Below are 13018 nucleotides of genomic sequence, written 5' to 3' on the forward strand. Positions count from 1 at the left end.
TACGTGCATACACGAAATCTATGCTGACCATGATCATTATTTTTCTGATGTAACATTTATGGATAGGTGTATCAAATACCTTCAACTATTTACCATAAACTATAGCCAAAACCAAATCATACAACCTAAACAATTATCAACACGGAAAATTATATAAGCACTAAAGCTAGAATAAAAGAACTACCAGAAACAAGAAAAAATTCGATTTCAAAAACACAAGTAAAAATTTTAGGAAAGACCTATTAGATTAAAAATTAAGATACTGATTCCTCTCAAAAACATGGAAGAGCCCTCACTTTCAGTAGACCACTCTCCGAGGTCGTGCATGAGAACGCAAAACAACAATTATTAACTAAAACCATCTTCAAAGCTCTTTAGCCTATTTTATCCCAACAAATTGAGTGAGATTCCTAAGATATGCTACAAAATCCCAAAACCCTTTAAAATTCTTCCAAAAAACTTCAATATTAGAACTCTTTAATAGCACAAAATTTGTCAAGAACTTTATTCCTTTTCCTGTTAACAAAAGTTTCAAGTTTCACAATTGAAGGGCAAAAGAATCCCATATAGATAAAATAGACGGCAGTAACCACAAGATTTGTGATCATCCGGGAAAAAATAGTAACATTCATGTACTTTAGAGCTGCAATACTTCACAATGACGAGACAATTCAAAAAATTTAGAAAACTAACCGATCCATCCATTGAGCTAGCAAAGAAATATTGATCACAAAGCTGAAGCAATTCCAAACTACATTTTGGAAACGAAAAAATGACAGATACAATTGACAAAATCAAGTAATACATACAAAGAAGCATAGAAAATGAGATAGATAGCCAGCTAACCAGCAGACAGATGACTGCATTGATATTGTAGAGGAGCTATGAGCGTTCCGGTTGATCTGCATAAATAGACCAACAATATTCACACTATTCCAATGCTGGCATACACTTTGAAAACTATTAGAAAATAGATTGTAGTTGCATAAAAACTGAATAACTGAATCTGAATATTCTTTTATCAATAAACAATGGCAAGGAACTCCAGCCTTAAGGTACTACTTTTGAATCTGACTAGCATGAAGTACGAATCATGCACGTAGACACCAATTAGATATAATAGAAATTAACAGTGTTCTAAATGGCGGTCGAGGCGGCCGCCTAGGCGTAGGCGGCCCTCGACCGCCCCGCCTTTGTCTAAGGCGGTCTGAGGTCATCCGGCGGGTGAGGCGGGCGAGCAGGCGGTCGAGGCGGTGAATGATTTTAAAATCTCAATCAACTATCAAAATCAAATAATTTTAAAAACCAGTCAAAGTCAATCAATTTTAAAAAACATAGATGTAATAAAAACACCTCTCACTCTCTTTTTTATTTACTTTTGGTTTCAAATGTCATCCTCCATCAGCCTCCTCATGCCTCAAACCGCCTCTAGCCGCCCACCGCAGCTGCCGCCATCAACTACCACCTTAATTATCTTGTTAGTTTGCATTTATATATTTATTTGCACTTTGTTTAGATTGTATTTTAATGTATAAAGCTTCTTTATGCTAAACATTATTTAATCACCGCCTAGGCGGCAGAGGCGGTAGGCGGTCACTGACCGCCCCGCCACCGCCTCCCGCCATTTATAACATTGGAAAATAAAAATTAATTAGGAGTTAAAAAATAATCTCTAAACCTTATTTATATAGGAAACGATAATAAGCATAACATTTAAACAACATGAATTCAAACAAATTAAAATGAAAAAAAATATTTTTTTAAAAATTTATCCATCCAAACCCAATGTATAAAGGAAAATAACTTAAAAAATCAGCGATACAATAGGTTTCATCGATGCTTAAACCACAATTTGCATCAATAGAGCAGCCGTAATGACAATTAATCATCAAACTCAAATTCTTCCAAGCGATAAAAAAATTGTCAAAACGATACAAAAATATAACCGATAAAATTTTTATTCATTTAAATAATATTTAATATTGACTTAGATTTTTAACTTTTTATTTTTTTCTTACCTATCTTTTCTTAGAATTCAAACTATGGATGGCTATTTTTACATTGGAGGGTATCTGCGTAAATAATATAATAATTATTTATAATGGGGTAAATTTTAACAATCATCAAAAATCAAAGATGAGACGAAAAACAGTGCTGAAGGCTGAAGCTAGTACGTATTACCAGGAGATCCTCAAAGCTAAGAATGATGCAAATAACCCATTTGTACCATTCTTTTAAGAAGGCGGTTTCCCAATAATGCTGAATCCATAGAAAACATGGTTTAACAATACTTCAATGTTGTTAATTTAGAGTAGAAACGAGTTCAGGACAAACTATCTACATGTGAATATCACAAACACTAAGAAACTACACAACACTTTGATTAATGGGGGCGGATGTATATATTCTGTTGACGATATCAAATCTTTATCTCTTCTTTGTATTTAAACTTTGTATCTAGATTTTATCTTATCTAGACTTAGGGTAATAGATAAATAAGTAACTCTATAAAGTTTCTACAGTATCGTTCTTTTTTTATGAAAATCAGAAACCTTTTTTGTCTTTCTTCCATGCTGTTTTCATTACTTACGACATGGTATCAGAGCACGAGTTCCACCGTTATGTGTTGGACGACCCATAGTTGGCATCATCAGTCCCATAGTTGACCACCCGTTAATATCTCCACGTTGATATCTCCACGCTCCAGTCGTTTCATTCCTGGGCGTGAGAGGGGTGTGTTGATGTCTTAGTTTGTGTCCCACATCGATTGGCTAAATAACCTGGGAGCCCTTTATATAGACAAGGGCAAACCTCCACTTGAGCTAGCTTTTGACGTGAGTTAACTCCAAGTCAATTTCTAACATGGTTCTGTCCTTGGGGCCTCTTGAAACAAGGTATCATTCACCAAAGTTCCTGTGTTGATACTCCACAACAAAATGGTGTCTGAGCGTATGAACCACCACTTACTTGAAGTTGCACGATCTCTGCTCTTTACCCATAATGTTCGTCGTCATTTTTGGGGAAAGACTGTCCTTACTGCTACTTACCTTATCAATAGGATGCCATCACGCATTCTAGGCTTCAAAACTTGAATACAATCACTTCAAGAAGTTTATCCCACCACCTACCTCCTCTACACCAGCCCTTTGAAAATTTTTTGTTGTTCTGCTTTCGTCCATATCCACCAAAAACACAGAGACAAACTCGAACCTCGGGCGATTAAATGCATTTTCTCAGTTACTCTCCTAACCAAAAAGGGTACAAATGCTACTCTCCGACCACTATGAAATTTTATACCTCTATGGATGTCATTTTTTTCGAGAACGTATCATTTTATCCCAATTCTCCCATTCAGGGGGAGAATGACATGTGTGAATCTCACAATTGGGAAATTCTACGCCCTGCCCTACCACAATTCGAACCCATAAAAGCTGCTGCCCAACCTTCAACTACGTCCAATACACCTCCAGAACCATCTTCACCTACTCCCACCACCACCACTCGTTCTACACAGGTGTATTCCCGAAGAAAACAGCAATCTGCGCGTGATCAGTCTGTCAATGACCCCTTCTTAGAAGCTAAATCCATTGGAAATACTCAAGCTATTGACACTGATAATGATTCTTCTATTGAGCATAATGAAACTGATAATAGGCCAATTGCATTAAGAAAGGGAACTAGATCTTGTACGCAACATCCCATATGTAATTTTGTATCTCTTAAGCATTTGTCACATGTGTATCAAGCTTTTGTGTCCAGGTTAGATCAGGTACAGGTTCCATCAACCATAAAAGAAGCGTTCCAAGACCCGAAGAGGACAGCAGCTGCCTTTGATGAGATACGAGCTCTTGAGAAAAATGACACATGGGTTATAACTGATCTGCCTCCTGCAAAGTGATCAGTCGGATGCAAATGGATCTTCTCAGTTAAAAACAAAGCTGATGGGAGTGTAGACCGATTTAAAGCCCGCTTGGTAGCTAAAGGATGCACACAATCATATGAGATTGATTATCAAGAGACCTTCGCACCAGTGGCTAGACTCAATACTGTCCGAGTTCTCTTGTCAGTTGCAGCAAATTTAGTGTGAAAACCCGGAACTTGGCCTCCAAGTTTTTTCAATTTAGGAATGATCTCCTAAACTTGGAAGAGGTAATCTTTCCTTTTCTTCGAGATTGAACAACTTGGATACAAATAAACTTATTTCAGCAATTAAATCAAGTTGATTTATTGACAGAATTTTTATTCCCTATCAAGCTGATTTTATTTCCGTAATCGGAGCAACAAATCACTCCATTTTCAACCCCATATCTCGTCACCCTCTCTTATATAAAGCCACAAGACCTCTTCAGAAATCTCACACAATTTCTCACCATATTTTCAAACCATCTAGCAATTTAATGTCAAAGTTTTTGTCCACTTCTTCTCTACTTTCACGTGGGAGGAGTGTAAAGTTCTGAAAAGGTCAGCCTCTTTGGTCTCCAAGAATTCGAGATAGTGGCATAGGGATTGGAGGAGAGTTGCTTCAAAAATCAAGTAGCAAATTGGAGTCAAAAGGTGAGTCAATTTTGTCTCAAGTTTCAAGAAAGCAATCTGACAATTGGACCCAAAGATTTATTAATATTTTTCTCCATTACACGTGAGAATTGTTTAGGAAATTGAAAGAAGTATTGCTCAACAATTTGGTCAAGTATTCTACCAAATTTTTCGAGGAAGCCACTCTAAATTTTCGGTCAAGCTTCACCTGATATTTGCACAAATAATTTCGGTAAGTGGGCTTATGTTTTAAAATATTACGTATGCTTTAAAATTTCGATCGTTCATGATAATCTTTGGAATCTTGTTATGTAATGATTATTCTTGATTAAACTTTGTTAAAGGTATGTTTTGACACTGTTATGACTCAAATTCAGAGTGGAAAGGAAATTTCCGCACCATGTTATGTTATGGCCCTGATGCGGTAGGTAATAATAACCGTTCTATGACCTCACCCCTTAGAGGGATTACATATAGGGGACTGATCAGTTAGCTACGATTAATGAGAAGAATTTCAGTCTGGTCAAAGTCATGTTATGCTATGTCATGTCAAGTATGTTATGATGATGTTCATGCTATGTTTTGTTGAGACATGATATGAAATGTTTATGCTTTGAATTATGCTATGAGTTTTTGAAATAAATATATATATATGTATATATTTTGGTATGATCGATCGGCCCCCACTTGCTGAGTGTTTCCCAAAACACTCACCCCGTTACTTTCCCCCCTAGATAGGAATGAAGATCAAGTCGAAGAAATCGAGAACAATAAATGTTTTGGAGATGGTGATAAAGAAAGTTTTTTGAGATTTTATAGTTATTATTCTGATTTTTAAGATGTAAGAAGCTTCCGCAATTTTATTCCATTTTTGGGAATTCTGAGTTGTACAGAATATTTATCATGGATTTTATATATAAAATATACTGGTTTTAGTTAAATTCTGTACGAAGAGCCTGGTTGTTTTCGAATGATATTTGAAAGCAAGGGCGATGTCACTCGGACCCGGAAGCGGGGCGTGACATAAAAGCCTGGCCTTTATATCAACTTGATGTCAAGAAAGTCTTTCTCAATGGGAATCTCGAGGAAGAAATTAATATAGATATCCCTCATGGCTTTGAAACTGAGAGCACAACCAACAAAGTATGCCGATTAAAAAAAAGTCTCTGTATGGCCTAAAACAGTCACCCCGAGCCTGGTTCCATCGGTTCACTAATGTTCTAAAAGTAGATGGCTATACTCAGTGTCAAACAGATCATACCTTGTTTGTCAAACACTCAGAGGAAGGTAAGATCACAGTTCTCATTGTCTATGTTGATGATATTATCCTAACAGGAAACCATGAAAAGTAGATAATGAATGTCAAAGCATTACTTTCGAGGGGATTTGAAATGAAAGATCTCGGGAATTTCAGATACTTTCTGGGGATGAAAGTGGCCAGATCATCAGTTGGGATGCAATATCACAAAGAAAGTATGTCTTGGATATCCTAAAGGAGATGGGGATGTTAGCGAGCAAACCAGTAGACACACCCATGGATGCAAACATAAAACTTGGATTGAGGAAAGATTGTCCACTAGTTGACAAAGGGAGGTATCAAAGGCTAGTTGGAAAATTGATTTACCTCTCTCACACTCGACCTGACATTGGATTTGCTGTAAGTATCATCAGTCGATTCATGAATAACCCAACAGAAGATCACATGGAAGAAGTGTATCGAGTCCTGAGATACCTGAAAAGAAACCCAAGAAAAGGACTTTTCTTCACAAAAACCTCAGTAAGAAACATCACGGTTGAAACAAGAGTTGAATGAAATATTCTTGCTTAATTAATTATGAAACAGTGTACAGAATATATACACACTCGACCATATACAGAGGCACCTAATTAGGAAAATCCTAAACAAGAAAATCTCTAATTGATACAACAAAATCCTACTGATTCTACTTTCCAATAATGATAAGCCAACTAAGGAATATTATAATTAGAATATATTTTTATATCTACAAAAATCTTCAACACTCCCCCTCAAGCTTAGGAATAAATATTTTCCATTCCAAGCTTGATAAGTATGCTTTCATGACTCGGCTTAGTGAGACCTTTCGTGAGGATGTCTGCTTCTTGTTCAAGCGTAGATATGTAACATAAAGTGATTCCTCCTTCCTCAATTTCATTCTTGATGAAACTGCGATCTATTCTTACATGTTTCATTCTATCATGTTGAACTGGATTCTTCACAATGCTAATGGCAGATTTGCTGTCACTATGCAACTTGATAGGTTTCAGAATAGGGATTTGCAAGTCTTGCATGAGTCTTTCAAGCCATATGACTTCACATACTCCTTTAGCAATAGCCCGAAACTCTGCTTCAGCACTACTCCTTGCCACAACTGTCTGTTTTTTACTCCTCCATGTGACCAAGTTGCCCCACAGCTTGGTGCAATATCCTGAAGTCGATTTGCAATCTTCACTTCCAGCCCAATCAGCATCAACATATCCTTCAATACTTCTGTTCTCATTCTTTTTGAACATTAGACCTCTTCCAGGAGTTCCCTTCAAGTATCTCAAAATATGATTTACAGCCTCTAGATGTCTTTGAGTAGGTGAATGCATGTATTGGCTCACGACACTCACAGCATATGTAATGTCAGGTCGTGTAAGAGACAAATAAATCAGCCTACCAACCAATCGTTGGTATCTTCCTTTTTCCACATGAGGTTCATCATCTTTGATCTTGCTCTTCCAATTTCTTTCAAGCGGGGTTCCTACTGGTTTGCACCCCAATTTCCCGGTTTCTTCCAGTAGCTCAATGATGTATTTCCTCTGAGAAATGAAGATGCCTTCTTTACTTCTAGCAACTTCCATGCCTAGGAAGTACTTCAAGGCTCCTAAATCTTTAATCTGAAATTCTTCCTTTAATTTCTACTTAAGCTTCTGAATTTCAACGACATCATCTCCTGTGATTATGATATCATCGACATACACAATTAAAATTGCTGTTTTGTCATCTTCACCTTTCTTGATGAAGACAGTGTGTTCAGCCTTGCCTTGAATATACCCTAGTCGCATGAGGGTTGAGCTGAACTTAGTAAACCATGCACGTGGAGATTGTTTCAAACCGAATAGTGATTTCTTTAATCGACACACTTTGCCCAGTTCTTGTTTCAACTCAAATCCTGGTGGAATCTTCATATACACTTCTTCATCAAGATTTCCATTCAAGAAAGCATTCTTCACGTCTAGTTGGTGTAGTTCCCAATCTAGATTAGCTGCTAAAGACAATAGGACTCGAATAGAATTGAGTTTTGCCACCGGAGCAAATGTTTCTTCGTAATCAATCCCATATGTTTGTGTAAAGCCTTGAGCCACTAAACGAGCCTTATACCTTTCTATTTCTCCATCTGTCTTGTATTTCACCGTAAAAACCCATTTACTTCCCACCACTTTCTTATCCTTTGGTAAGTCGACCACTTCCCAAGTTCCGCTATCAAGTAATGCTCTCATTTCTTCTTGCACAGCATCCTTCCACTTTGGATCCTTTAAAGCCTCATAAATATCTCTTGGAATTTTAACACCATCAAGCTTTGCTGTAAAAGCTTTAAAAGTAGGCGACAACTTTGAGCAAGATATAAAGTTTGAGATAGGATGTTTAGTGCATGTTCTTACCCCATTTCGATGTGCAATCGGTAGCTCCAAGTCATTGTTCATAACAGGATCCGATCCTCTTTGGTTCAATGATTGGTTTTGCTGAGGAGCTTTTGGCCTTCGACTATAGGTATGAAGTGGTTCCAGAAATCGTAATTCTCCCCTTGGATCGTGCTGTGGACTTGGATTCGAATGGGCAAGTGGTGTAAAGACATGGTCATTTGCAGGTTCGACATCATGTGTTATGGGAAGTGAGAGATTTTGTGAGATAGGAAGTGACACAGTGGGATCCCAATGACCGTCTTCTTCAAGATTCTCCCCTTGGAGACGAGAATAGGGATAGAACATTATATTTTCAAAAAAGGTCACGTCACACGTAACAAAATATTTTTTCAGAAGAGGCGAGTAGCATTTGTACCCTTTTTGGGTAGGAGAATAGCCCACAAAGACACACTTAAACGCCCGAGGGTCGAGTTTGTTGCGGTTGGGTTGTTTGTTGTGGACATATACTGTGCATCCAAACACCTTTGGGAACAAGGAATTAAATATGTTGACATGTGGGAAGTGATCAACTAGAGTACTCAATGATGTTCTGAATTGAAGGGTCTTGGAGGGTAAGCGATTAATTAAATATGTTGAAGTAAGAATTGCCTCCCCCTAATAAGAATTTGGAACACAACTTGTGAACATTAAAGACCGGGCTACTTCTAACAAATGACGGTTCTTTCTCTCGGCAACCTCATTTTGTTGAGGTGTGTCGACACAAGAACTTTGATGATGTATTCCATGATCCCCCAAATATTTACAGAATTCACGTGAAAAATATTCCCGCCCATTATCAGTTCGGAGGGTGTGGATGGTGGACTGAAATATATTTAGGACAAGTTTATGAAATTGTGTGAACCAATGAAATGCCTCAGATTTATCTTTCATCAAGTACACCCAACAAACTCTGGTATGGTCATCAATGAATGTTATGAACCATTGAGTTTTAGTCAAATTAATAGTATGAGAAGGACCCCAGACATCACTGTGAATTAACTGGAAAGGTCTTGAGGGTTTGTATGTGTGAGGTGGATGACTTACTCGTGACTGTTTTGCAAGGACACAATTCTCACACTGAAACAAAGTTTTTTCTTTATTGATAAAGAGATTTGGATACAAAATCTGCATGTAATAAAAACTAGGATGTCCTAACGCTTGTGCCATAACAAAACATCAGAACTAGAAACAGCTGACAAACCAGGAGATCCTCAAAGCTAAGAATGATGTAAATAACCCATTTGTACCATTCTTTTAAGAAGGCGGTTTCCGAATAATGCTGAATCCATAGAAAACATGGTTTAACAATACTTCAATGTTGTTAATTTAGAGTAGAAACGAGTTCAGGACAAACTATCTACATGTGAATATCACAAACACTAAGAAACTACACAACACTTTGATTAATGGGGGCGGATGTATATATTCTGTTGACGATATCAAATCTTTATCTCTTCTTTGTATTTAAACTTTGTATCTAGATTTTATCTTATCTAGACTTAGGGTAATAGATAAATAAGTAACTCTATAAAGTTTCTACAGTATCGTTCTTTTTTTATGAAAATCAGAAACCTTTTTTGTCTTTCTTCCATGCTGTTTTCATTACTTACGACATGGTATCAGAGCACGGGTTCCACCGTTATGTGTTGGACGACCCATAGTTGATCTCATCAGTCCCATAGTTGGCCACCCGTTAATATCTCCACGTTGATATCTCCACGCTCCAGTCGTTTCATTCCTGGGCGTGAGAGGGGTGTGTTGGTGTCTTAGTTTGTGTCCCACATCGATTGGCTAAATAACCTGGGAGCCCTTTATATAGACAAGGGCAAACCTCCACTTGAGCTAGTTTTTGACGTGAGTTAACTCCAAGTCAATTTCTAACATGGTTCTGTCCTTGGGGCTTATCTCTTGAAACAAGGTATCATTCACCAAAGTTCCCCTGTTGATACTCCACAACAAAATGGTGTCTAAGCGTATGAACCACCACTTACTTGAAGTTGCACGATCTCTACTGTTTACCCATAATGTTCCTCGTCATTTTTGGGGAAAGGCTGTCCTTACTGCTACTTACCTTATCAATAGGATGCCATCACGCATTCTAGGCTTCAAAACTTGAATACAATCACTTCAAGAAGTTTATCCCACCACCCACCTCCTCTACACCATCCTTTTGAAAATTTTTTGTTGTTCTGCTTTCGTCCATATCCACCAAAAACACAGAGACAAACTCGAACCTCGGGCGATTAAATGCATTTTCTCAGTTACTCTCCTAACCAAAAAGGGTACAAATGCTACTCTCCGACCACTATGAAATTTTATACCTCTATGGATGTCATTTTTTTCGAGAACGTATCATTTTATCCCAATTCTCCCATTCAGGGGGAGAATGACATGTGTGAATCTCACAATTGGGAAACTCTACGCCCTGCCCTACCACAATTCGAACCCATAAAAGCTGCTGCCCAACCTTCAACTACGTCCAATACACCTCCAGAACCATCTTCACCTACTCCCACCACCACCACTCGTTCTACACAGGTGTATTCCCAAAGAAAACAGCAATCTGCGCGTGATCAGTCTGTCAACGACCCCTTCTTAGAAGCTAAATCCATTGGAAATACTCAAGCTATTGACACTGATAATGATTCTTCTATTGAGCATAATGAAACTGATAATAGGCCAATTGCATTAAGAAAGGGAACTAGATCTTGTACGCAACATCCCATATGTAATTTTGTATCTCTTAAGCATTTGTCACATGTGTATCAAGCTTTTGTGTCCAGGTTAGATCAGGTACAGGTTCCATCAACCATAAAAGAAGCGTTCCAAGACCCGAAGAGGACAGCAGCTGCCTTTGATGAGATACGAGCTCTTGAGAAAAATGACACATGGGTTATAACTGATCTGCCTCCTGCAAAGTGATCAGTCGGATGCAAATGGATCTTCTCAGTTAAAAACAAAGCTGATGGGAGTGTAGACCGATTTAAAGCCCGCTTGGTAGCTAAAGGATGCACACAATCATATGAGATTGATTATCAAGAGACCTTCGCACCAGTGGCTAGACTCAATACTGTCCGAGTTCTCTTGTCAGTTGCAGCAAATTTAGTGTGAAAACCCGGAACTTGGCCTCCAAGTTTTTTCAATTTAGGAATGATCTCCTAAACTTGGAAGAGGTAATCTTTCCTTTTCTTCGAGATTGAACAACTTGGATACAAATAAACTTATTTCAGCAATTAAATCAAGTTGATTTATTGACAGAATTTTTATTCCCTATCAAGCTGATTTTATTTCCGTAATCGGAGCAACAAATCACTCCATTTTCAACCCCATATCTCGTCACCCTCTCTTATATAAAGCCACAAGACCTCTTCAGAAATCTCACACAATTTCTCACCATATTTTCAAACCATCTAGCAATTTAATGTCAAAGTTTTTGTCCACTTCTTCTCTACTTTCACGTGGGAGGAGTGTAAAGTTCTGAAAAGGTCAGCCTCTTTGGTCTCCAAGAATTCGAGATAGTGGCATAGGGATTGGAGGAGAGTTGCTTCAAAAATCAAGTAGCAAATTGGAGTCAAAAGGTGAGTCAATTTTGTCTCAAGTTTCAAGAAAGCAATCTGACAATTGGACCCAAAGATTTATTAATATTTTTCTCCATTACACGTGAGAATTGTTTAGGAAATTGAAAGAAGTATTGCTCAACAATTTGGTCAAGTATTCTACCAAATTTTTCGAGGAAGCCACTCTAAATTTTCGGTCAAGCTTCACCTGATATTTGCACAAATAATTTCGGTAAGTGGGCTTATGTTTTAAAATATTACGTATGCTTTAAAATTTCGATCGTTCATGATAATCTTTGGAATCTTGTTATGTAATGATTATTCTTGATTAAACTTTGTTAAAGGTATGTTTTGACACTGTTATGACTCAAATTCAGAGTGGAAAGGAAATTTCCGCACCATGTTATGTTATGGCCCTGATGCGGTAGGTAATAATAACCGTTCTATGACCTCACCCCTTAGAGGGATTACATATAGGGGACTGATCAGTTAGCTACGATTAATGAGAAGAATTTCAGTCTGGTCAAAGTCATGTTATGCTATGTCATGTCAAGTATGTTATGATGATGTTCATGCTATGTTTTGTTGAGACATGATATGAAATGTTTATGCTTTGAATTATGCTATGAGTTTTTGAAATAAATATATATATATGTATATATTTTGGTATGATCGATCGGCCCCCACTTGCTGAGTGTTTCCCAAAACACTCACCCCGTTACTTTCCCCCCTAGATAGGAATGAAGATCAAGTCGAAGAAATCGAGAACAATAAATGTTTTGGAGATGGTGATAAAGAAAGTTTTTTGAGATTTTATAGTTATTATTCTGATTTTTAAGATGTAAGAAGCTTCCGCAATTTTATTCCATTTTTGGGAATTCTGAGTTGTACAGAATATTTATCATGGATTTTATATATAAAATATACTGGTTTTAGTTAAATTCTGTACGAAGAGTCTGGTTGTTTTCGAATGATATTTGAAAGCAAGGGCGGTGTCACTCTTTCCCGGGAGCGGGGCGATATCAACTTGATGTCAAGAAAGTCTTTCTCAATGGGAATCTCGAGGAAGAAATTAATATAGATATCCCTCATGGCTTAGAAACTGAGAGCACAACCAACAAAGTATGCCGATTAAAAAAAAGTCTCTGTATGGCCTAAAACAGTCACCCCGAGCCTGGTTCCATCGGTTCATTAATGTTCTAAAAGTAGATGGCTATACTCAGTGTCAAACAGATCATACC

At 37.6% G+C, this 13018-nt stretch overlaps 1 protein-coding gene across 6 annotated transcripts in view; it reads right to left on the reverse strand.

Moving 5' to 3' along the window:
• The window catches only part of LOC140872709 (uncharacterized), a 34156-nt gene that overhangs the window by 791 nt on the left and 20347 nt on the right, over window positions 1-13018 (reverse strand). For 5 of the 6 annotated variants that reach the window (XM_073275581.1, XM_073275580.1, XM_073275579.1 and 2 more), the window contains 3 exons: window positions 6158-6265; window positions 847-902; window positions 694-751 (listed from right to left, as the gene is read on the reverse strand). In XM_073275581.1, the coding sequence (XP_073131682.1) occupies window positions 694-751; window positions 847-902; window positions 6158-6265 (222 nt within the window). The remainder of the gene's footprint in view (window positions 1-693; window positions 752-846; window positions 903-6157; window positions 6266-13018) is intronic. The other variant, XM_073275578.1, reaches the window with a different exon arrangement.

Source organism: Henckelia pumila, unplaced genomic scaffold (genome assembly GCF_033568475.1).
Source record: "Henckelia pumila isolate YLH828 unplaced genomic scaffold, ASM3356847v2 CTG_472, whole genome shotgun sequence".
Taxonomy (NCBI): domain Eukaryota; kingdom Viridiplantae; phylum Streptophyta; class Magnoliopsida; order Lamiales; family Gesneriaceae; genus Henckelia; species Henckelia pumila.